The following is a 27,422-nucleotide window of genomic DNA, read 5'->3' as shown; positions in this document are numbered from 1 at the left end:
TTCCTGTTCTATTCCTGTTCTATTGTCCAATCACAATAACTTTAGAAGACATTTATTTCCTTGGGAATTAAAAAGGGGAAAAATGCTGGCAGAAACATTGAAGAACACAAAATGCCTAATGCAAAACCAGTCTGCTTCAACAACTCAGCAGGTCAGGCAGGATTTGTGGAAGGAAGGCAATGGTTAATGTTTTGGGTCGAGACAATTCTTGATGATGGGGAGATGGAGCCGGGTGGATTTGGGAGACAAAGGAGGGGATCTTACTTGGAAACAAGACAAAGAAATGAAAGTGCAGAAACAATCAATTGCAATTAGGGAAGGTTGAAGGTAGAAGTAAGAAAGGAATTTCATTGTACCCTGTGTACTCTATATGACAATTATCTAATCTGAATCTGAAGCAAGTGATGATAATTGGAGGCATAATAGGTGCAAATGCTGGATTTTGGTTAGTAAGGAAGATAAGTGGAACTAGGTAAGAGAGGGTTGATGAGGGTGGGGATATGAGAATTTTTGGGAAAAGTGTGTGGGTAATAGGTGGATGAAAGGGAGCAAAAAAGTGGCTGGTGCGGACTGGAGCGAAGCACAGAGAAAAGATGAAAGGTCCTAATTGAATCAGAAGAGAGAGTGAAGGGGGAACACAGAGGAAAGGGTTACTAGAAGTTCAAAAGTGTGTTCTTACGATTGGGTTGTAGACTCCCCAGGTCAAATGGAGAAGAGTAACATTGGTGAAGGGTGATATTTGTGGTGGGAGTGGGAAGGGAAGTTGAAATGGTATGCAACCAGGAGCACAAGTTGATCAGTGCAGACAGAGCAAGGACACTTGCAAATTAGCTGGGCATATGAGAGCGCTTGTGGAGGGGAAATGAAGTTACCCAGAACAGCTTACGTCTCGATTCCTCTCACTTCCTACAAAACAAAGATTTAACTTTGGACACTCACATGAACCCCAACTACACTTGTCTTTTACTTTTTCACATGGAACAGTGCTTGTTCCAAACCTTTGCTGTTAACACTGCCCAACTCTTTCTCTGCCTCACTCACAATGATATCGGTGCTGCTTCCTGCAAGAGCGGAACTTGTCAATTTAATCACCTTGTGGCCAAAGGAAGCAGACGGCTCCAAGATCTTCCTAATGGGGTACGGATGTGGAAAGAGTCTGGGCATCCATAGCGAAGATGAGATGGCGTGTGATTGGGAAACTGGAAGCCAGCCCCACAAGAATGTAAACAATGTAGGATTTAATAAATGATCAATGTTCCACCACTTTTGCTCGAGTTTTATTAGTAATTTCTTTAACCTATACTACGGTTGGTTACCACGTGGTTAGTTAATGATGACTTAAAGTACTTAATAATATTTTTAAAAATGCTTACCCACATTCATTTCTGCGCAGCAGCAAAAGCAAAACACATTATAAAAACTCAAGTAATTAACTGTAGGACATGCCATTCATTTTTAAAAACAATACATAATTCAAGGATAAATACTATTTTCTTACAAATGTAGCAAGAATTAGATTCCCATAATTTAGTTGTGATTTAATCTGCAGAATGTTCTATGATGCTCTAAGTAGTCAAAATATTAAAGTGTATTTTCTGTTTTATTCTGAAGCATTTTGTTTATATGGCAAAACCACATATCAAATGATCAAGAATGCTCAAGCATTTTGCGCTGGAAAATGAACATGATTGTGATGCACCATTAACCCTCATCCTTTAACGCAGACCAAACTCACACAAAACTTATCTGTTTATTATCATGACATGAGAATGACTCGATATAAGTAACCTGTTGTTGATTGCATTAGCGCATTATTGGATTCCACTACCTAAGGCAATCTACCTTGCTTAAAGAGGAGATCATCGTACACAGCATAATGAGGGAGATGTTTTAAAAAAATCATTTATTGCATGCAGTCAGAAAAATACAGAATGTTCCTTCCACCTTCTACAAGGAGTATAAAGAAATAAAACTAGTGAAATAGATCATACACATGCTGGCAAAACTTAAATGCATTCAAATAAGCTTGTCATGATAAAACTAGAAATAAAGTCTCACAGTAACTATTTTCAATCTAAACCACTATTTATAGATGTTATTTCACATTATGTTGAAACCCATTTAGTATAAAGCTTACCATTTAAAACTCCCTGGATTGCCATGTAAATATAAATTTGATCGTTAACACAGAGGTACCTAATCGTAAGATCCACAAATCTGATAAATATGTCAGTTAGCTGCTGAGGCATGTCCGTATGATATCTCGGCTGATTTGGTCGAAGACTGAGAACTGCCTCAGTTCACCAGGTAACATAAATGTTGGATAAGGCCATGGTATCTACAACTATGAGCTGATAGGTAGATTTGATAGGACCACACGTCTTCATGGGTGTTTCTGTGCCACGTATGCTGAACCATTTCTTTTAAAATCAGGGAAAAAAAATTGGTCTTTGGTCATGTGCTGCTTATGTACAAAACTAATGGTTGTTGGCTTTACTTGTCTCCACAACTCAACTCCATTTACTTCATTAGAATGAAGCCTGTTGGAGAAGCCGACCTGCTCCAAATACTCCTCACATCACTTAGTGCTAACTGTTAATGATTAATTTCTCTTCTTCCCAAGAAATTCTAACTAACATATTCACAGGATCTCTGCAACTTCTAAGTTATCATCTAGAGTGGAAGCTGAGGGTGGAAATGATGGAAAAGAAGAGAATGTAGTTGAAGAGCATGCTGTCTTAAGTTTCATTCTCCTCCCCCCACTCTCATCTGCTGTTCCTCCATCTACATTAAAATGGCAATGAAAGAACTGTCCATTGGAAATCTTAAGACTTATTCCTTTAAATATTACACAGTTCAACAGAGCAAAATTATCCCAAAAGCAATCAGAAATTAGCTCTATGGGAAAAATCAAAAACAACCACCTTCAAAATTCTTCAAGGATCCAAAAAAACATGGATAAAATGTTTGTGTTTTAGCTTAAAAATCCTAATTTCTAACAATTTCAACTGTCGCAGATCTTTTTTTTAAGCAGCTCAGTAAATGCAGACTTGTTATATGCAGTACATTGCATCACTATCACACATTTAAATTTTGTATTAATTCTCTAGTGTGATCATATGATGGTGTAGTCCATGTTAAGAAACTTAGTTAGATTGACTTTGAGGCATAAAATGGTAGAAGCACTTGTGCCCCAATTTCCAAGAAAATATATTTGTACAAATGATTAAATTGGCTCTCACTTCCGCTCAGTGGAATCAGTTTAGGTTGAAATTGTGAATAGTAGAGGACGGGAAATACAAGTAAGGATAGTCTATAGTCCCTCAAATGTATCTTCTCAGGGTGAAGCATAAATGGGAAAATATCCATGAGATGTTTAAAGGAATTGTCATGGGAAATTTTAATCTACATATTGATCGGAGGAGCCAAAGAGGCAAGTTTATTATAGAAGTAAAATTTGTGGATTTTTTTTAGGAAGTATATTACAGAACCTACCTGGGAAAAGGCTATTTTAAATTTGGTCATTAGTGATGAGGAAGGATTAATAAAATATCTTGTGGTTTAAGATCCCTTGGAGATTGTAGCCACAATGCAAATATCTTAAAGATAACAGATGGACTAATTTCAACACGTAAAAGTCTCCCAGTTACCAGTGATAATGGATAAGAGAAACTCACCAAGCTAAAAGCAGATAAGTAGCTGGGACCAAAAGCTAGCACCCCAGAGTTTTAAAGGAAGTATATGCAGATCAAGTGGAAAAGGGAGGAAGACAGAAGGGAGGACCTACAGGCGAGTTAGTTTAACATCTATTACCGTAAGATGACAGTCAATTATCAAGGAGGAAGTAAGCAACTCATCATTTCGGAAAGCTGAATACCATTAAATCTGGTCAATATGGTTTTATGAAAGGTAAAGCGTGTTTGGTAAATCTACTTGAATTCTTTGAGGATACAACAGTGAGAGTCAATAGAAGGGAGCCTCTAGATGCATTACACATAAGAGGCTGATACATAAATTAAGAGTCTAAAATATAGGAGGAAGCATTTTAGCATGGACAGGAAACGAAGTATTGAAATAAAAAGCTGGAGAGATGTCACTAGTGGAATACCCAAGGCTCTCAATTATTTACCGCTTGCATTAATAACCTGCAGAAGGAACAAGTTTGTTAATGATACAAATAGTGTATGCTGTGATGATGATGTTGTGATTATATAACTGGGTTGCAATTATGAGTACCAAAAAATTAAGAAATAGTATAGGTCCAACAAATAATTAATCAGGCAAATGGTAAGTTGGTCTTTTTGAACTGGGGTGGAATTTATTAACAGGGAGATTTTGTTGCATAGGCTGTTGGTGTGCCACATCTAGAATATAGTGCACAGTTTTGGTTCCCTTCCCTAGAAGGGATTATAGTAGCATTGGAAGTAGTCTGAAGGAGATGAGAGGGTTATCCTGACAGGGGGCCAGACACTTTGGATCTGAATTCCTTGGAGTTGAGAAGAATGAGGGTGGTCGTATTCAAATGTATGAGTTTCTAAGTGGGTTTGACAGGGTAAGTGCTCATGGAAAGGTCACAAACAAGGGGAAAAAGAAACAAAACAAGAAGGCAGTCATTTAAAACTGAGATGCACAGTCTTCTTCTCTATCAGAGGGAAAAACATCTCTGAAATCCTCTGTTCCCAAAGGTGGTGGAAGGTAAAAATTTGAAAGATCAAGGAATTAACAGGTAATGAGAGACTGAAGAGGAGTTGAGGCCTGGAGCGATCAGCCATGAGATCTGGGCCAGCTTGAATAGCCTGTTCCAATTTCCTGTGTTCCCATATTCACCTTTTTCATGTAAAACTAAAAACACATTGCAAATATTCATTAAATTATAGAAAGCAACTCATTATTTAGATGATACCAAACAATATCAGAAAGCAAGGCCAATTTTCACCACAGGTTTCTAGAGAAAGGAAATAAGGAAACTGCTCATAGGTGCTATGTCCAAGATTTACAGTGCAGAATACTTAGCAGAAAGATTCATAAGATAATGAAGAATAACCCAAAAGACATAAAATAGACCACTGGAAATTCGGTGGCAAAAGTTTAATATATACTCACACAATGTGGGCCAGATTTAGTGGTTTTTCAGGCTGGTCAGGATACATTGGATGCAAAGGCTCACGACTGGTAGCACAGCTTAAGGACTTGCTAAGTGCATTGGTTAGCTTCTTTGCAGGGGATTTCTGGGAATAATGATACAAAGGCGAAGTGTCAAGTTGGTAAAACAGTATTATATCTCTACAATAAATAATTCTATATTGCAACTTTTGAGCAATATTTCGCATTTTTTCCTTACCTATCTTTACAAAATTTTGACTACAAATAATCTTATAATTAAATGACTAAGACTACATATTATAACTGTATTTTATTAGATGTATTTCTCTCCCAAGGTAACAAAAGCAAAATGCTGGAATTACTCAGCAGATCAGGATCTGTGGAGAGAGAAACTAGGTCAATGTTTTGTGTCAATGGACCTTCACAAGAATTCTCCATATTATGCTAAGCACTTACTTAGCATAAGCAAGCTAGTTTTGCTACTGCTATCACGTATATCTCAATAATATTGCTAAATTTCAGCATCTTCTCCCCAAGACGAATTCATATGCAAAGGGTCAGAAGAGAGCCACGGATGCAAAATAGAGTGGATTCTGGTTAATTATACAATTAATTAATCAGGGCAGGTGCTTATTTAGGACAATTCAAAGAACAACAACTAATTGGAAAAAAATAGCTAGGATTCCCTTTCTTTATTTGAGACACTATACCACTTAATTGGGACCAGGAGACTGTTGCCAAACAGTTTCTAATTAGGATCAGTTGCATGCACTTGTGTGGCCGTTAGACACCACACCGCACTTAGAGCAAACAGTTTTTAAATAATGTCACTTGCATGGGTTTGCGTTCAAAAAACAGTGCATTTGTTTTACTGATAGTTGGCAAGAAATAAGCAGTAAGATAACTTAAATGCTCTACTCACTGCGGTTTCAAGCATTCTGGCTTGGAGATGCCAGAAAGAGTCGGGAGTGAAAATGAAACTATTTCACTACTTCAACAAGTTAGGAACTACAAAGAATTTGAAGTTATCGACAATGACCTTGCATGTTACAATGAAAAAGAAGTTTTGGGGGATGAAATTGTCAAGATCATTTTATGAAGGCTGTCCATTATCTGCACTAGGTATCTGTGTTGATTTTGCACATTTACAGACCGAAACATCGACTGTACTCTTTTCCATTGATTCTGCCTGGCTTGCTGAGTTCCTCAGCATTTTGTGTGTGTGTTGCTATAACAAACTCATGTATTTTTCACAATATCTGGTGTTCTGTCTGCACTTACTAGCAGAAAACAGTACAGCAATTACATAATGGTTTTACACATTTTCATTTTTCATTGACTAAGTGTTAGCACATAACAAACACGCTGTGAATGTGACTTCTGATTGGTTTCTCCTTATCTAAGGAATTTCTATGATCTGGACTACAAATGTGATAGCTTTTTGCAAAAGCACCATCTTTAATATTGCCTTTGTTTGATTCCTTGCTTTTGTTTCTCAGCTCCTCACTTAGTTTCAAATGCTCTGTATCTTTATTTAAACTTTAAATAAATAACTGTGAAGAATCAAAGGTTCTCATTCATTCTTGAACTGCTGAAAGAACCTGGGGATCAAAAATTACCGAGATCCAACAGGGTCAAATCGAATCTGATCAGCAAGGATTGTGCTGGGCAGCCCACATGCTTCCAGTGCCAACACGGTTAACTCACTAACACCAACCGTGTCTTTGGAATGTGGGAGGAAACTGGAGCACCCAGAGGAAACCCAACGGTCATGAGGAGAATAGTCTCCACATCCACTTGGAGTTAAGAATTCGACAAAGTTACCACTCTCGCATCACTCCTAAATGGCCTGCCCCTTGTTCTGAAGCTGTGACCTTTGGTTTGAGATTTCTCAGCTAGGGGAAACATCCTTGCTGCATCCAGCCCATCATGCTTCATGATAATTTTCTAAATTTCAGTTCATCTCCTTTCAGTCATCTAAACTCAAGGAAATACAAGATCAGTCCACTCAATCTCTCCTCATATGGCAAGCAGCATTACCGAAACCAGTCCAGTGAATCTTAGCTGCACCCACTCACTAACCCTAACCGGGTCTTTGGAATGGGGGAGGAAACTGGAGCACTATCACCTGGTGAGGTCTCACAAAAGCCCTATGCACTTTTTGTCATAAGGTGGTGGCTGGGAACAGACCCAAGTGCAAGACACAGACACTGAAGTACTAGGGACAGGACTAGGATACAGGGTGAGGGCTAGGACATGGACACGAAAACCGGGAACCTGGAACAGGACAGGGCAAGAGAGCAAGGAGCCAGGGCTTGGACTCTGAGCCAGAGACTGGGCAAGGACCTGGAACCTAGGTCTTGCCTCTGGCTCGGACCCCAGAACTAGGCAAGGACGTGACTTGGCTGGCAGGAAGGACGAGGCTGGAGTCTTCAGGCTTGAGACTTGAGGCGAGGCTAGAGACTTGAGGCGAGGCCAGAGACCACAGACTTGAGGTGAGGCTTGGGACCAGAGACTTGAGGCGAGGCTTGGGACCAGAGACTTGAGGCGAGGCTAGGGACCAGAGACTTGACGTGAGGCTAAGGACCAGAGACTTGACGCGAGGCTAAGGACCAGAGACTTGACGCGAGGCTAGGGACCAGAGACTTGAGGCGAGGCTTGGGACTAGAAACTTGAGGCGAGGCTAGGGACCAGAGACTTGACGCGAGGCTAGGGACCAGAGACTTGAGGCGAGGCTAGGGACCAGAGACTCGAGACTAGAGGCTTGGGGTCTTGAAGCTCCTCTTGGGCAGGACGTGGATCTTCACCCGACGGAGGCAAGGGACAAGAAGGGACAGAACCCACCGCAGGGTAACGGCAATCTGGCCTGGTTTACCTGACGGAGGCAAGGGACAAGAAGGGACAGAACCAACCGCAGGGTAACGGCAATCTGGCCTGACTTACCCGACAGAGGCAAGGGACAGGAAGAGACAGTACCCACCACAGGGTAACGGCAATCTGGCCTGACTTACCCGGCGGAGGCAAGGGACAGGAAGAGATAGAACCAACCGTAGGTAATGGCAAGACGGCCTGGCTTACTTGACGGAGGCAAGGGACAGGAAGGGGCAGAACCAAGCACAGGGTAACTGCAAGATGGCCTGACTTACCCAGTGCAGGCAAGGGACAGGAAGGGAGCTAGGTACAGGGTGGCTCCAGGACAAGACTTCAGGTGAGACGAGGCAAGAGTTACCAGCAAGACAAGGCAAGGCTTCAGGCAATGCAAGGCGAGACAAGAACTTCAGGTGAGGCGAGAGTTACCGGCAAGACAAGGCAGGGCTTCAGGAGAGAAAACAGAAGGCAGGGGAAGGGATACAAGGAGTAAGGACAAGAACAATCCAGCAGCCATGTCCCGGTCTCTGGAGGTTTTTATGCAGCCAACCCCAATGAGAATCAGCTGCCTCAATTAGTGCTCAACAGGAACAGAAACAGGGTAGACAGGAAAACCTGGAGCAAGGGTCGATGGAGCGGACCATGGACTGGAATGCGGACTTCACGGACCAGACCATGACACTTTTAGTAAGACATTGTCAAGTCTTCTTGTGATAAAGGGAGCATATCATTTGCCTTCCTAATCGTCTGCTGCATCTGCATGTTGGTTTTGAGTAATCTGTGTGCATGGACACCAACGTTACTTTGAACATTAACAATGCTCAAACTTCCACCATTGTAAAAGTACGCTGTATCAAAGTGGATAACTTCACAATCTTCCACATTACCTTGCTCTTTCATTAGTTTGTCTGTATCCCCTTGAGGTTTCATCATGCTCCCTACTCACAATCCCACCTAGTTTAGTAGCTTCACCAAGTTTGGAAATATAACATTTGATTCCTCAGTAAAATCAGTGAAAACGATGATGAAAAGTCTGATCTTTGCAGTATACAACTAGTCATAATTTGTCAATCTGAGATCACGTTGTGATTGTCTCACGTTATGAGACAGCATCCAGCTTCTCTGTATCAAAACAGAGAGAGTTATGAATACACAAATTAAATATGCTGCAGTTTTACATATTAGACAACTCTGTTTTATGCAGTAGTGCAAGGATAGAAGAGAATTAATTTAACACCACTTGGCATATGAAGATGTCAGCATATTACTAAAATGTACAACTTAATTTTTAACAGATTCCATGAACTTTTACTTCTACCAATTCTAATTTCAATCCATTGATAATGAGCTATTCACTGTAAAAGAACTCTGATTTATTTTTTGCCAACCGTTTAGGCAAGGTTGCCACTGGGCAAGGGGCTGTTTTACAATTTGTTGCAATATTCCGAAGAGGGGGAAAGAATAGTCAGCTGAGATGTCAGTTTCAAATTTCTGATTGAACTATCTGCATATTGGATGGGCATAGGATTAATATCAGCTTGCCCACAACAATGGAACAGCCAGCCATCACAAGTTAAAGGCTTTACACATCAAGGCGAGGCAGAGCAAAATAAAGCAAAGGAAAATTAAGTAAGATTCACTAGATTAAGCAAGCAATTTAATGCTTTAAATTGCTTGAAATTACTCGAGAAGCTATTTAATTTCAAAATCCTTTGATGGACTCACAAATGTTCTTCCCACTTATTCCAACTTTCCCTGTCCACTCCTGACATCTTTTTAATAACTTTACTTTCAAACATTTCCATCTTTTCCTGAAAAATAACAATATAATTTTTTAACTTTAATTCAGTCTGTAAAAGGCACTATGATCTAACTTTGTTTTTTGACTTCATACTCAGGCAACTAAACTTGTTTTAAGTCACATCAACAAAGTTCTGAAATAGAATTTCATCAATACTTTATATAAAGTACATTACTTTATTAGAAACACCTTATAAAATGTAATTCTTTCAAAGTGAATGTCAATCATATTCAGTTTGTGGTCTTTAGAAGCTAATCTTTACCAACATTCATCTATCAAGTTTTTAAATACCTGGCTATCCCTTCCCTTGTCATAACCCAAGGATGTCTGACTCTCCTTAAACAGTGTAATTCTTTCAAAGTGAATATCAATCATATTCAGTTTGCGGCCTTTAGAAGCTAATCTTTACCAACATTCATCTAACAGGTTTTTAAATACCTGGCTATCCCTTCCCTTGGCATAACCCAAGGATGTCTGAAAGGTAGCACTGATTGCCTTCTCTATTTTCTCTAGTTTCTTTCAGCAAACTCGGAGAAAAGCCATCAAGGCCTGGTTCTCACCCTATTTGAAATCCACTAATTTTTCTTCAGCTGCCCCACATAATTTCTCTACGTCATCCACCTTTAATCCCTTCACAGATTTATACAACCTTTTGATTAGCATGTTATATTTCACAGAATTATACAATCTTTTGATATGAAATATAACATGCTAATTAAAAGATTGTATAACTCTGTGAAATATCTCTGCCATTGTCCCACCAGGTACATCTTTTTGACTACCAGAGGGTTCTTCCATTTTTTTTAATTTGTTCAACTTTTTTTCCCCTCTTTGTTACATGACAATCCCTTCTTTTTCTGTTTTTCCTTTATGGATGGTTTGGTGGATGCACCAAAAAATATTCATGAAAAAATGTCATTTTAATTTTCAGACAAAATATTTGCCTTTTCTCAGTAGAAAGCATTTTGTTAAAAATAAATATAGGGTTAAAATGAAACACCTTATGAAAATGTGCTCAGGAATCACAAAGCGTGACTCTACACGTTTGAACCAGTGCCAAGAAACTATGCTATCTGCTCAATAGCGTGATTTCAGAAACCAGTCCAGGCCATGCCAATCATGCTGCTGAACATCTTAGATTTCTGCCAGAGAGCCTGATGTTGGCAGTGTACAGCACTAGTTCACACTAGCTTTTGCTGATTGAAGAGGAGGTGGACTATGGCTGCAAAGGAGGCATTTGCAGTTCCGAAGATCTTTGGAATTTGCTACAAGAGGTAGCACATCATGTCTGAGATTGGATGCTCCAACTTTCTAAGGCAGCACTAGAGATCTTGACTGACAAACTGGACAAAGAAACAGAGAAATACTCTGATTGAATGGGGTCAGGAGGCCTCCTTGACAGTGGGAGGATATATATGTAACATTGCTGGAGCTTGGATGCAATTCTGCCAAACTTGCATTGTTTTCACATGCTTGTCAAAGTTAGTGAATACATTTTCTAATACCATTCCCCACCAAATGCACCATTAGCCCCTAACACTGCTCAACCACCCCACCCTCACAACTCACCTATTAACCAAAATGAAACACATACAGTGACACCTCATCGGTTGAGCTGATTACCAGGTAATCAACCATGTCTGTCCCATCATCCAAACACATTCTTCAACCCCTGCTAATACATCTCTCTCTCCCAAGCAGGTAATCAGGATGAAATATTAGAGACATCTTCTGTCCTGTTCCAAGCCAGTAGAACAGTAAAACCATAACCATTTTGATCTTAACATTTGTTAGAAAGGCAGTTCTAGGTCTGTTCTGTGCTTGCCATAAGTAGCATTTCTCATTTAGAAATTCCATATTGAAGTAAGGAGCATATTGCTTTCTGAATGCTCCTGACTGATAAGGCCTCCTCCTCTTCTAACATGCTAGTTTGTTGTGTGTGCTATTTCTTCATTCTCATGATTTTGACTCACTCCAGAAGAATGGTAACCAAAGTACTCATGTCTGGCAAGATATCATAGATGCAATTGCTCTTCCCAACCGTCTCAACCTGTTAACAGTGTGGGAGCACTGGTACTACAAGGAAATCAGCCAGAGTAGCTCACTACTACCTTAGTGACCAGCACTAAGTGATAACCTTGGCAGAAATACTTAGATCGTGTGAATGAATTAAGAAAACTGGTCAATATGAACATAATGTTTGTGAACCTAGCTGATACTAAATTGAAACCAATTCAGTCTCTGAGGCAATCAAAACCCATGTGTCAAAGAGGCCAAATTCAACACCATATATTTTACATATTGCTTGCATTCATATTATCTGGAAGAATAGGGTCCATGATACCAATACTCACTGTCACTGGTTTCAAGAGGAAGAAAGGGTCTACATTTTCCAGCCAATTGCGCGTTGGGCTCAAATACCAGAAAATGCAAGAACAAAGCTAATGCCCAATATGTTGATGGATGATAACCTTTGTAGGTTTACTGAATATTAATAAAATGATTGATCACTGAGAAATAATACTACCCAAATGGATGATATGAACTTTACTATATCACACACTTCCAATGATATTGCGATTTTGAGCTCATTTTTATGTCCGATTTTACAGTGTGTGATATTTGCAAATCATTGCCCACATAAGCAATGAATTTATAAACCTGTAACCCAAAGTAACCTCATGTAATTTATCTGTTAGGCAGCTGAAAGCTGGAAATGTTACAAATTAATTTGGAATAAAACAGTAGTAGTATTTGCTAAATTCTTCCAGCAAAATTGATGCAGACAATTCCATTTGGTCTGACATAAACTGTTCCTTTGAGAAGCAATTCAAATTTATTTCCTTAAAAAGGAAGGAACCTGTGCGGATTGGTGATAACATCTCCTCCTCGCTGACTATCAACACTGGCGCACCTCAGGGGTGTGTGCTTAGACCACTGCTCTACTCTCTATTTACACACGACTGTGTGGCCAGACATAGCTCAAATCCCATATATAAATTTGCTGATGTTACAACCATTGTTGGTAGAATCTCAGGTGGTGACGAGAGGGTGTACAGGAGTGAGATATGCCAACTAGTGGAGTGGTGCCACAGCAACAACCTGGTACTCAACATCAGTAAGACGAAAGAGCTGACTGTGAACTTCAGGTAGGGTAAGATGAAGGAACACATACCAATCCTCATAGAGGGATCAGAAGTGGAGAGAGTGAACAGTTTCAAGTTCCTTGGTGTCAAGATCTCTGAGGATCTAACCTGGTCCCAACATATCGATTTAGTTATAAAGAAGGCAAAACAGCATCTATACTTCTAATGAGTTTGAAGTGATGTGGCATGTCAACAAATACACTCAAAAACTTCTATAGTTGTACCATGGAGAGCATTCTGACAGACTGCATCACTGTCTGGTATGGAGGGGCTCCTACACAGGGTGAAAGAAGCTGCAGAAGGTTGTAAATCCAGTCAGCTCCATCTTGGGTACTAGCCTACAAAGTACCCAGGACATCTTTAGGGAGCGGTGTCTCAGAAAGGCAGCATCCATTATTAAGGACCTCCAGCACCCAGGGCATGCCCTTTTCTCACTGTTACCATCAGATAGGAGGTACAGAAGCCTGAAGGCACACACTCAGTGATTCAGGAACAGCTCCTTCCCCTCTGCCATCGGATTCCTAAATGGACATTGAATCTCTGGACACCACTTCATTCTTTTAAGAAAAAAATACACAGTATTTCTGTTTTTGCACATTTTTAAAAAATCTATTCAATATACATAATTGATTTACTTGTTTATTTATATTTTTTGTTTTATTTATTTATTTTTCTCTGCTAGATCATGCATTGCATTGAACTGCTGCTGCTAAGTTAACAAATTTCACGTCACATGCTGGTGATAATAAACCCGATTCTGATTTATTTAGTGTGAATAAACCCCTTGCAAGTTGGTTGAAATTACTAAAACTTGTACTTTCTAAGGACTGCAGTTATTTATTTTATAAATTGAAAACTCTGTCATAATATCATGTTTTACATGCAGAAGCGCCTTTGAGCTCGTCCCATTAAATTCATGTACATCTTACCCATGATGTGTATTCTTTCATTTGGTGCTGATTGCTGTGGGAACCACTTGCATGGCCTCTCCAAAAGCAGTCTTGACAAAGCTGGTAATTGTGACACTGCTGGCAACGGTATCGAAAGCCCATCATACTTTCACTGTGGCAGTAGGAACACTCTACAGGGTGGAAGACTGTAGAAGAAATATACAACATTAATTTTACTTTGTATCATTATTCTTGCATTCCGTCAATCTTTATTTTACATGCTCATTGGATAATGAAATATATTCTCAAGTTCAGAAGTTTTTAAATTATCCTGTCACTAATCCCAGCAAACCTTGACAACTCACAAGAGCCCTTAATAAAGTTACAAATTGATCCTCAGAGACAGGAATAAATTAGCAAAGTTTTCATGAACAAGATAATCCTGCCACTTCCAGAAAGATTCTTTACACTCAAATACCTACAGGAATATTAGCGTATCATGTTAAATGAAACCTTGTGGAAATCTGAATATTATGTAAAATAGCTTTTTCTCAGTTAAAGGGCATTGTAGGAACTCTGGTTCTTCATAAAAAAAAACATAACTGCAAACTTGGACTAGCTAATGATTTTTAAGATCTATTTGAAAATGCCCTAAATGGTGGCTCTGCTATACAATTCCACTTACACTTATTTTGGTTCATATATTTAAAAATAATTTTAATAGTTTATTTTATAGTCTTGAATGTTGTTAAATGTCAAAGACATTGAGAAATACTTAATGCAGTTAGTTAATCCTTGCAGTGTGGCTTAGTGGGATGCAAAGCATTTCTTTAGTTTTTAAGCTCAACAGTGCAAGTCTCATCCATTAGGCAGAGTTAGCTTTATTCAGGAATTTCACGCTGAGGTTTCTATTCCAAATATTTATGGCAAGCAACAAGGATGCACAACTCAATATATCCAGAAAAAGTCAATATTGTTGTCCCACGCCAAGATTCTGAACCACAGGGCTATCTGGCCTATAAATGCGGCTATCTCACCTGTTCTTGATGGCAGATTTTAGTTGACAAGTTATCACTGAAGTAGCTGGCTACACAGCACCTTAAGCAACATAACATTGAGGGCTAGTTTTATAAAAGTGTTGTGTACCCCCTTATATCTCTCTGAAACTTCCTATTCTGGATAATATTAGCTTGGAGGTCGAACGAGTGAATGTTGTGGTACATCTATGAAGGCTGAAGTAGCATGAGGAGTTAAAGTACACCAGAGGGCCACATCATTCCTCTGGATGGGGTGGAAAGAAGAACTCTTTGCCAGGGTTCTTTCTCTTCTGTACAAATCCTCGCTGAGAAAAGCACCGTTTCGAAGAGTAGGGATGAGTCACTAATAACAATCCTACTGTCCTGCTTGACCACCGCTCTGCAACGATGTCTTACTGTATTAAAGAACTTGCAAGATCTTTTGACAGAAGAGTAAAGAAGTTGTTAAGCTGCAAGGATGGTGGGGGTGGAGGGAAGTTATTGAAACATTGACTGTTGCTCTTCTTACAGATCTGGCTGACCCACTTAGTATTTCCAACATTTTTGGCTTTTTATTTTAGGTTTCCAGCAACAGGTTTTAAGTTGGATTTTCATTTTTTTTCAGAGGTGCAAAGTGTTTTTGAAGCACCTATCAAGAATATAAAATTCTTTTCAGAGTTTATCTATAGCATTGCAATTGGCCTCGTTTTCCTGTAGCTCATGCTCCTGGTCTTGAATGAGTGAAAGTGGTTGGAAAGCCTAGTTTCCTGTGTGAACTAGTAAGATCTTCCCTGTTCCAATATCAGTTGATGTCAACCTCTGGTCAAATTATCGCTTGTATCTACCTGCTATAACATCAACAGGCTGGGTGCTTAGCCTATTAAATTAGAGAATTCTCATTGACAGAATATTTAAAACCAGAATTTTTATAAGATGAAGATTGGAATGCACACAAGCTCAACCTGAAGTATTATAAACATTTAACGAGAGGTCAGAGGAGAATGTTGCCAAATGAAATTTGTAATTTTAAGTGATTTTCCTTGAAGACAGCTGCAGACAGTGCTGTGTGTGGAAGAATCACCAACAATGACTTCAGGATTTTTGCATTAGATCATAAGACTATAAGACATAGCAGCAGAATTCGGCCATTCAGTCCATCGAGACTGCTCCGCTTTTTGTATTCTGTCAATTCTCATTGACAGAATATGAAATCAGAATTCTTATTAAAATGAAGATTGGAATGTGCACAAACTGAACCTGAAGTATCATAAACATTTAATGAGATGTAGAGTTGAATTTCATCATGGCTGATCTCGGATCCCACTCAATCCCATACACCTGCTGTCTCGTCATATCATTTGATGCCCTGACCGATCAGGTAACTATCAAATTCTGACTTGCATATACCCATGGACTTAGCCTCCATCGCAGTCCATGGCAGAGCATTCCATAGATTCACTACGCATGGCTAAAAAAATTCTTTCTTACCTCTGTTCTAAAAGGTCACCCCTCAATTTTCAGGCTGTGCCCTGTTGTTCTGGATAAAACCCACTATAGGAAACATCCTCTCCACATCCACCCTATCTAGTCCTTTCAACATTCAGTAGGTTTCAATGAGATCCCCCTGCATTCTTCTAAATTCCAGTGAGTACAGGCCCAAAGCTGCCAAATACTCGTCATATGTTAACCCTTTCATTCCTGGAATCATCCTCATGAACTTCCTCTGGACTCTCTCCAATGACAAAATATCCTTTGAGATATGGGGGCACAAAACTATTGACAGTTCTCCAAGTGCAGCCTGACTAGGGTATTATTAAGGCTCAGAATGATCTCTTTGTTTTTATATCCTATTCCCCTTGAAATAAATGCCAACATTGCACTTGCCTTCTTTACCACAGACTCAACCTGTAAATTAACTTTTGGGGAGTCTTGCACGAGGACTCATAAGTCCCTCTGCACCTCCAATATTTGAACCTTCTCCCCATTTAGATAATAGCCTGCACTTTTGTTCCTTTTGCCAAAATGCATTATCATATATTTCCCGACACTGTATTCCATCTGCCACGTTTTTGCCCACTTTTCCAATACGTCCAAGTCCTGCTGCAAATTGCATTGCTTCCTCAGCACTACCTACCCCTCCACCTACCTTTGTATCATCCACAAACTTTGCCACAAATACATCAATTCAATTATCAAAATCATAGATAAATAATGTGAAAAATAGCGGTCCCAATACTGATCCCTGAGGAACACCAAGGCCCCTTTTATTCCCAGTCGCTGCCTTCTGCCTATCATCTATTCCTTTATCCATGCCAGTATCTTCCTTGTAATGCCACAGGATTTTATCTTGTTAAGCTGCCTCATGTGTGGCACCTCATCAAAAGCCTTTTGAAAATCCAAGTAAATTACATCCACAGATTCTTCTTTGTCCAGCCTGCTTGTTACTTCCTCGAAGAACTTGAAGATTTGGTACTTATCAATACTTTGTTTCAGTATTCACCAGGGAAAAAGACCTTGGCAATTTTGGGGATGACTTACAGTGGACTGAAGTGCTTGAGTATATAGACATTAAGAAAGAGGATGTGCTGGAGCTTTAGAAAACATTAAGCTAGATAAATCACCAGGACTGAATGAGATATTCCCCAGGCTACTGTGGGAAGTGAGGGAGGAGATTGCTGAGCCTCTTGCAATGATCTTTGCATCATCAATAGGAACGGGAGAAGTACCAGAGGAATGGAGGGTTGCAAATGTTCTTCACTTGTTCAAGAAAGGGAGCAGAGATAGCCCAGGAAATTATACCTGAGAGGCAGTATATATGAACATTTGGAGAGACATAATCTGATTAGGGATAGTCAGCATGGCTTTGTCAAGGGAAGGTCATGCCTTACGAGCCTGATTGAATTCTTTGAGGATGTAACAAAACACATTGATGAAGGCAGAGCAGTGGATGTAGTGTATATGGATTTCAGTAAGGCATTTGATAAGGTTCCCCATTCAAGAATCCTTTGGAAAGTAAGGAGGCATGGCATCCAAGGAGACCTTGCTTTGTGGATCCAGAATTGGCTTGCCCACAGAAGGCAAAGGGTGGTTGTAGATGGTTCCTACTCCGCATGGAGGTCGGTGACCAGTGGTGTTCCACAGGGATCTGTTCTGGGACCCCTCCTCTTTGTGATTTTTATAAATGACCTGGATGAGGAAGGAGAAGGGTGGGCTGGTAAGTTTGCTGATGACACAAAGGTTGGGGGTGTTGTGGATAGTCTGAAGGGTTGTCAGAGTTACAACAGGTACATCGATAGGATGCACAACTGGGCTGAGAAGTGGCAGATGGACTTCAACCCAGATAAGTGTGAAGTGGTTCATTTTGGTAGGTCCAATTTGAAGACAGAATATAATATAGAAACATAGAAAATAGGTACAGGAGTAGGCCATTCGGCCCTTCGAGCCTGCACTGCCATTCAAGTATGATCATGGCGATCATCCAACTCAGAACCCTGTACCAGCCTTCCCCCCATACCCCCTGGTCCCTTTAGCCACAAGGGCCATATCTAACTCCCTTTTAAATAAAGCCAATGAACTGGCCTCAACTGTTTCCTGTGGCAGAGAATTCCACAGATTCACCACTCTCTGTGTGAAGAAGTTTTTTCCTAATCTTGGTCCTCAAAGGCTTCCCCTTTATCCTCAAACTGTGACCCCTCATTCTGGACTTCCCCAACATCGGGAACAATCTTCCTGCATCTAGCCTGTCCAATCCCTTTAGGATTTTATATGTTTCAATAAGATCCCCCCTCAATCTTCTAAATTCCAACGAGTATAAGCCTAGTCGATCCAGTCTTTCATCATATGAAAGTCCTGTCATCCCAGGAATCAATCTGGTGAACCTTCTTTGTACTCCCTCTATGGCAAGGATGTCTTTCCTCAGATTAGGGGACCAAAACTGCACACAATACTCCAGGTGTGGTCTCACCAAGGCCTTGTACAACTGCAGTAGTACCTCCCTGCTCCTGTACTCGAATCCTCTTGCTATGAATACCAGCATACCATTCGCCTTTTTCACCGCCTGCTGTACCTGCATGCCGACTTTCAATGACTGGTGTATAATGACACCCAGGTCTCGTTGCACCTCCCCTTTTCCTAATCGGCCACCATTCAGATAATAATCTGTTTTCCTATTTTTGCCACCAAAGTGGATAACTTCACATTTATCCACATTAAATTGCATCTGCCATGAGTTTGCCCACTCATCTAACCTATCCAAGTCACCCTGCATCCTCTTGGCATCCTCCTCACAGCCAACACTGCCGCCCAGCTTCGTGTCATCTGCAAACTTGGCGATGCTGCATTTAATTCCCTCATCTAAGTCATTAATATATATTATAAACAACTGGGGTCCCAGCACTGAGCCCTGTGGTACCCCACAAGTCATTGCCTGCCATTCTGAAAAGGTCCTGTTTATTGCCACTCTTTGCTTCCTGTCTGCCAACCAATTCTCTATCCACATCAATACCTTACCCCCAACACCGTGTGCTTTAAGTTTGCACACTAATCTCCTGTGTGGGACCTTGTCAAAAGCCTTTTGAAAATCCAAATATACCACATCCACTGGTTCTCCCCTATCCACTCTACTAGTTACATCCTCAAAAAATTCTATGAGATTCGTCAGACATGATTTTCCTTTCACAAATCCATGCTGACTTTGTGCGATGAATGCTGACTTTGTCCGATGAAATGGTAAGGCTCTTGACAGTGTGGAGGACCTGAGAGATCTTGTTGTCTGTGTCGATAGGACACTCTAAGCTGCTGCGCAGGTTGACAGTGTTGTTAAGAAGGCGTATGGTGTGTTGGACTTCAACCGTGGGATTGAATTCAAAAGCCATGAAGTAATGTTACAGCGATACAACACCTTGGTCAGACCCCACTTGGAGTACTGTGTTCAGTTCTGGTCACCTCACTAGAGGAAGGATGTGGATACTATAGAGAATGTGCTGAGGAGATTTACAAGGATGTTGCCTGGATTGGAGGGCGTACCTTATGAGAATAGGTTGAGTGTACTTGGCCTTTTCTCCTTGGAGCGACGGTGGATGAAAGATGACTTGATAGAGGAGTACAAGATGATAAGGGGCATTGATCGTGTGGATAGCCAGAGGCTTTTTCCCAGGGAAAAATGGCTAACATGAGGGGGCATAGTTTTAAGGTGCTTGGAAATAGGTATCAAAGGAATATCAGGGGTAAGTTTTTCCCACACAGAGTGGTGGGTGCATGGAATGCACTGCCGGTGGGAGTGGTGGAAGCGGATATAATAGGGTCTTTTAATAGCCTTTTAGATAGGTACGTGGAGCTTAGAAAAATAGAGGGTTATGCACTAGGGAAATTCTAGGCAGTCTCTAGAGTAGGTTACATGGTCGGCACAACATTGTGGGCCAAAGGGTCTGTAATGTGCTGTAAATTTCTATGTTCTATTTGGCAGGCAAGATTTGCCTTTACAGAAACCATGCTGACTTTGACTTATTTTATCAACAGTCTCCAAGTACCACAAAACTTCATCCTTAATAATAGACTCCCAACACTTTCCTAACCACTGAGGCTAACTGGCCTATATTTTCCTTTCTTTTGCCTTCTTCAGAGTAGAGTGACATTTGCAATCTTCCAGTTCTCCGAGACCATGCCAGAATCAAGTGATTCTTGAAAGATCATGACCAATGCATCCATTATCTCTTCAGCAACTTCTCTCAGGACTCTGGGATGTCATCTATCTGGTTCAGGTGACCTATCCACCTTAAGACCTCTCAGTTTGCCTAGTACTTTTTCCTCTGAAAAGTAATGGCACTCACTCTTGCTCTCTGACACTCACAGACCCCTGGCACACTGCTAGTGTCCTCTACAATATAGACAGATGCAAAGTACCCATTAAGTTCATCCGCCATTTCTTTGTCCTCACCAGCATCATTTTCCAGTGGTCCAATATCAACTCTCACCTCCCTTTTACTCTCTATACAACTAAAAAAAACTTTAAGTATCCTGCTTTATATTATTGACTCATTTGCCCTCATATTTCACCTTTTCCCTTCTTATAGCTTTTTTAGTTGCCTTTTGTTGGATTTAAAGCTTCCCAATTATCCAACTTCCCACTCGCTTTTGCTACCTTATATGCCCTCTCCTTGGCTTTGATGCAGTCCTTAACCTCCCTTGTCAGCAACGGTTGCTGAGCCCTGCTATTTGAGAACTTTTTCCTCTGTGGGACATATCTATCCTGTGCTTTGTGAACTATTCCCAGAAACTTTAGCCAACTCTGCTCTGCTGTCATCCCTGCCAGGACCCTTCTCCAATCCACCCGGCCAAACTCCTCTCTCGTGCCTCTGTAATCCCCTTTATTCTACTGCATACTGATACATCTGACTCCCTCTCAAATTGCAGTATGAATTCAATCATATTATGATCACTGCCTGCTAAGGGTTCCTTTATATTAAGCTCCCTAATAAGATCTGGGTTATTACACAACACCCAATCGAAGATAGCCTTTCCCCTCGTAAGCCCAAGCACAAACTGCTCTAAAAAGTCACCTCGTAGGCATTCAACAAATTCTCTCTCTTGCAATCTGACACCAACCTGATTTCCCCAATCCCCTTGCATTTCAAAGACCCCCATTACAATTGTGTCATTACCTTTATTACATGCCTTCTCCATTTCCCTTTGCAATCTCAACCCCACATCTTGGCTACTATTTGGAGGTCAATACAATTCCCATGATGTTTTTTTTTTATGCTTGCAATTTCTTAGCACCACCCACATAGGTTCAACCCGACAACACCTCTTTCTAAAGATGTAATTCCACCTCTTACCAGTAGAGCTACAACACTACTTATGTCTTCCTTCCTGTCCTTTTGATATCCTTTGATATTAAGCCTGCTGGCTCATCCTCAGCTCTATCATACTGGTACCCATTCCCCTGCCATACTAGTTTAAACCAGTCCCAACAGCTCTTGTAAACCTGCCCGCTAGTATGTTATGTCGGACTAGATGTTAATATCCCTCATTTGCACTCCTGAGACATGCTGCCTAGACTCTGTGGGGTGGCCAAATGAGTGGTGGCATCTTCTGGGGTATCAAGTGGGTGCCCTCTTTCCTCAGTGTTTTGCTGATAGGCCCATGACAGCTCCGAGGGTTTAGCAGTGAATCCCGGCGTCGCGGGCTCACCCACCAGAATGCCTTTCACTCACTTGGGGGCCCAGATGGAATCCTTTCTCTTCATCCAGAGCCACTGACTACCCTTTTCAGCAGCTCGGGAGAGGTCTTTGACTGCTTGTCAGTGTGTCTTCCCTCGCACTCCCAACTCCCGACTCGAGTAGCCTTGATGTTGATGTGGCTACAAATCCTCTGCAGCTTACTTCGACCAGTCGGACCCTTGTTTTCCAGCCAGGTTGTTGCGCATCGGCTGCACGCTCAGCATACCTCAGCCTCTTGCGCTCATGGGCCTCCTCCATTGCAGCCTCCCAGGGCACTGTAAGCTCGAAGATGTAAACGAGATGGACTGAGGCTGACCATAGCACAAGGTCTGGTCTGAGATTGGTTTCCACGATCTCAGTTGGGAAGCAGAGCCTCTGGCCTAAGTCTGCCACCATCTTCCAATCACGTGACCCGCCTAGCCGCCCGGTGTCTCGTCTCGATGTATCGAGTCTGGCTTGACCCTCACCTTCCCGGACATATGTTGTTAAAGGCCAGCGGGACGAAGGGAGAGGGAGAGCGTTGACGCTCATCCGCCGACTTTCCAGCACTGCTGCAAGACACCGTAGCACCTGGTTGTGCTGCCAGGTGTATCGGCCTTGAGTAAGGCTGGTCTTGCAGCCCACCAGAATGTGTTTTAGTGTTGCTGAAGTCGGGCAGAGGGAGCATGTGGGGTCCTCTCCATACCACTGGCTGAGATTCATGGGAGACGGTAAGACATCGTAGGCAGCCCTGATGGTGAAGCTCGCTCTGAATGTCCCCATCTCCCACAGCTCTTTCCAGGAGACCTTTCTTTTCTCCACTCCCTCCCATCTCATCCATTGCCCTTGCCTTGCCTGAGCGACGGCCTTTGCGCACCTTGCCGCCTCCTCCTGCCAACGTATCTCCTGCATCACGAGCCTGCGTCTCTGAGATGGAGCAGCCTTGTTCCAGGCTGGTGTACCGTCCCCAAGGCCAAGACCGCTCCTCCCTTGCTGCACTCGGCCCACAATGTCCCTGTGCTTGAGTGACACCTTTGCTTGCTCGGTTGCTTCTGGTGGAGTCCATTTCCTCCCAGTATCCAGGATGTGGGCAGCTTGTTCTACAACTGGATCACTCGCCTCTGTTAACATCATCTCCATCTTACTTTGGTGTACTTGTACTCCTCTGAAAGACTGGAAATGGGTCGCTCTAGGACTCCTTTGTCGTAGGGCCCTATGCTGCTGAGGCACCTGGGAAGACCAAGCCACTTCCTTACATTCGAGCTGATCAGTCTCCCCAGCTTTTCCACCTTCGAGATTGGAACTTCATACAGGGTTAATGGCCACATGAGGCATGGAAGGAGCCCAAATTGTGTACACTAGAGCTTCAACTTGCCAGGGAGTGTGGTTCTGTCGATGCTCTCGAGGCCACTGACGGCATCCTTCCTGAGCCGATCTACCTGCTCTGTGTCTTTGAGGGATGCGTTATACCACCAACCTAGGCTCTTCACAGGCTTCTCGAAGACTGTTAGAATCGTCTCATTGCCCATGTACAAGAGTTGGTCTACCAGCTTCCCCTTGGTGATAGAGATGCTCCTGGACTTGCTCAGCTTGATCTTCAGCCAAACCTGCTAGATATTCTGTTGAAGCTTTCTCAACGGGCGTACAGTACAAGCCTTGGTCGTGGTGAGTGTTGTGAGATCGCCCATGTATGCTCTGATAGGTGGCAGCCTCAGGCCAAGTCTTATGCGCTGTCCTCCAACCACCTTTTGAGATGCTCTAGTAATCACCTCCATGGACATGGTGAAGGCAAGCAGGGAGGTGGTACAACTGACCATGATTCCCACTTCCAGATGTTTCCACACTGTGGTGTAATCTGCTGTTGTCAAACATAGCTGCACGTCCTGGAAGTAGGCCTTAACGAGGCCAGCGAGGGCCAGTTTAAACCAGTCCCAGCAGCTCTTGTAAACCTGCCCACAAGAATATTGGTCCCCATCGGATTCATGCGTTAAATGTATGAAGTTGTTGTCAGTTTCACGGAGTAGTAACAAAGAACTCTGGAAGTTTTGCCATTGTTACTGCCACAAAGAGAAACGTACATAGATGAAATTGTTGATAACTTACCATTTTCAACATTAGCAAGGCGATGCATAAGTGGTAACCAGACGAGACACTGTGGTGGGGGATCAGACATCAAGGTATCCAGAAAACTGTTTAGTGTCACCTTTTTCTGTAAGACATGAAATAGAAATTGGATTTTGCTTGGGAATGAAAAGTTCACATTAATATAATGAAATAGTGAAAGTCATTGAAAACTCATGCCATTTTGACTTTTAGTAACTTCTCAAACATCAAAATAATCTCTTTTCATTTGACATGTTTAATTTGTTCTTGGAATTTGTCAACATTACACTGCAAACCATGACATTCTGCTGGCATTTTCAAGGAAAGCTTTCAAATAATGATAAAGAAATCCAATTAAAAATGATTTTCAACGTAAAGTCATTTGTACACATTCTGCTGTCTAGTATGGGAATAATTCTGTAGGTATAATGATCTAGAGAATTATTAAAGGCACAGACTCTTCGAAACATGTCCTTAGTTAATTATGTCTTGGCCTAGCAGCAGGGCTTGTCAACTAACACAGGTTGTTGCCTTGACAGATCTCAAAACTGACTTTACAATCTTTGAAATTTCACAAAATCAGATCAAATATAGGCTAGGAAAATTCTTACTGATCAGCACAATTTTCCAGTCCCAAATAACCAAACAGTAATCCTCCAAGTGAATCACCACAGGGAAGAAGGGGACCATCATCTTCTAACTCCTAAGAACAGCTCAGTAGCAATAATACCAACTGAGCTGGCCAAACCAGAAAGGACTCAATTGGCAGATTGACATGATTGCCCGAAAATAAATGCAAGGATAAAACCTTATGACCTCTTCTACACCAACCTTTCTTTTCTATTTGCATCTGTCTATTAAAATATTAGTAAGAATAATTTTTGTGAATACAAAACCATACACTCACACAGAGAATGCCTTCCTCCTTGTGTAGCATTAACATTGCACTAAAGCAGAATGATTGTCAACTAGCAGCATAGAACTGGGCACTGTGAATCACATGCAACAAAATTGCATTCCATCTTCCACCATTAACCCAGGCTGCCAATTCTGATTCAATGAAGATTGTAGAGGAGTATACTGGTTCCTTAAGGCTGTTATAGCCTAATTGGAATAAGTTTCCAGTACCTATTAAATGCTCCCAATGGCATACACCTCAAATAGCCTCTAACAGTCGAAGTCAACTCCTAGACTTCACACGAGACTTAGGTATTAAGTTTGGCAAAACTATTTCTACTGTCGGGATAAGGGGCAAAGGTGGGCACCATCAAACCAGTCGCTTCAGGTAGATGGGGGCTCATCAGCTATGGTTGGTGGCTCATCTTGCAGAAGGAAAACCCTGATCTCAAACCTCTGCTGCCTTGCAGCCATACCCACTTGGACTTTGGATGTAAACTCCAGGAGAAAATTTCGGAGCTGGAATCCCTAAGGCAGTCCTATGTTGACTTCAATGCTGACTGGCAGCCTCTGCGACGCTGCTGGTGCCAAACTGTATTGGTCTCTGCCGTACCTTTGGTTCATCAGATGCATGGAGAGGGGGAGCTTGCTACATGGGCAACAGTTTGCTCTCCATATTGTACTGCCCTGGCTTGCATACCTAGACAGCTAAGACACAACATCCATGGTCGCCACTGACCAACGGAGGCGTAATACCGGCATTTGTTGTGCCAATCTTTACAAAGCCTTAAAACATGTACAAGAACAACTTCTATCCCACTACCAAAACAAGAGAAAATCTGCAGATGCTGGAAATCCAAGCAACACACATAAAATGCTGGAGGAACTCAGCAAGCTAGGCAGCATCTAAAGAAAATAGTATAGTCAATGCTTCAGGACTGGAGGAAGAAAAAGATGAGGAGTCAGTTAGGAGGGAGGAGGGAAGCTACGCTACTGTTGTCAGATTCTTGAATAGACTGCCTGCATGACAAGATAGACTCTTGACCTCACAATCTACCTCATTATGACCTTGTAGTTTATTGTTTACCTGTACTGAACTTTCTCTGTGACTTTTATACTTCATTCTGCATTGTTTTCTTTTAAATTTTACCTCGTTCTACCTCAATGCACTGTATAATAATTTGATCTATATGAGCAGTATGCAAGACAAGCTTTTCACTATAACTTGTTACATGTGACAAAAATTAACAAATACACAACTAAATGCTAACTACTTCTCATGAGACTGCCTCTCCATATATACATAAATCCTTCTGCAATAATTTCGCTCCTGGCCTGTGATTTCCTGGCTTAGTCCTGTTGCCCTTTTAGAACAAAGAAACAAAATTAGCTATCCTCCAGACTTTTGGTACCTCACTGATGGTTGATGAAGATGCTAAAATTTCCAGAGTCCCAGCTTCCTTTCCTTCTGTTAACACCCTGAAACCGGACCTATCAGGCCCTGGTGATTGATCACCCAGCACTCCCTGTCCCAGATTTTAGCATTGAAACAGGAAGATAGATGAATGCATAGCTAAAGAGCTGGTGTAGAAGGGAGGGATTAAGGTTTTTATATCATTGGTATCTCTTCTGGGACAGAGGTGACCTGTACAAGAAAGATGATTACATCCAAACTGGAGGATGAATATCCTCACAGGGTGGTTTGTTAGTGCTACTTGGAAGGGTTTAAGTGAATCTGGGGAGTGGGCCCCAAAATGACAGTGCAGCAGACAGAGGAGATGACTTATACAAAGGAACTAGAACAAGTCTTGATAGTGGGAAGGATAGGGGGCAAAGGAAGGGCAGCAGTAGGTGTCAGCAAGCATCACTGCATTTATTTTAATGCAAAAGCCTCAGTGTCTATTGTGAAAGTGATCAGTGAGTACTGGGGGCAGGAGTTGGCAGTCAGAGGAATGAGAGTGTCCATCAAGGATTGGCATCTTTGGTGGGGGGGAGGGATTATGAAGGCCAATTGGGATGGGTGCAGTTGGAGAAATAAAGATAATTTGGATATCCCACTGGTGGGCTGGCACTAGCTCGGGGATGTACCTTTTATACGGGGCTGGTGGAATGTAACAAAACAATGTACACTGATTTTAAAAAGGTGAAAAGCATTAAGATTCAATAGAGTATTGAAACAGATTCAAAGCTGGAAGCAAAAGGTTGCTGTTTACAACTCTTTTCGTGACTGGAAGTTTATTATTGTTGCTGGAGTTCCACATGGCTCAGTCTCTGCCCCTTGCTTTTTGTAATACATACTTACTGCTCAGTTCTAAATAAAGGGGATAGGCAACCCAACAGCTGACAACCAGAAGTCAAACTTCAGGATGCAGGAAATTAAAGATTGTCTAGTCAGTTGG

At 41.6% G+C, this 27,422-nt stretch overlaps 1 protein-coding gene across 12 annotated transcripts in view; it reads right to left on the bottom strand.

The window, feature by feature from the left end:
* The window catches only part of dtna (dystrobrevin, alpha), a 205,021-nt gene that overhangs the window by 96,254 nt on the left and 81,345 nt on the right, over window positions 1–27,422 (bottom strand). For all 12 annotated transcript variants that reach the window (XM_063063098.1, XM_063063106.1, XM_063063113.1 and 9 more), the window contains 3 exons: window positions 24,127–24,232; window positions 13,848–14,014; window positions 5,104–5,228 (listed from right to left, as the gene is read on the bottom strand). In XM_063063098.1, coding sequence (XP_062919168.1) covers window positions 5,104–5,228; window positions 13,848–14,014; window positions 24,127–24,232 — 398 coding nt within the window. The remainder of the gene's footprint in view (window positions 1–5,103; window positions 5,229–13,847; window positions 14,015–24,126; window positions 24,233–27,422) is intronic.

The sequence above is a fragment of the Mobula hypostoma genome, chromosome 1, assembly GCF_963921235.1.
Source record: "Mobula hypostoma chromosome 1, sMobHyp1.1, whole genome shotgun sequence".
NCBI lineage: Eukaryota > Metazoa > Chordata > Chondrichthyes > Myliobatiformes > Myliobatidae > Mobula > Mobula hypostoma.
This window is presented reverse-complemented; position numbering and strand designations above follow the sequence as displayed.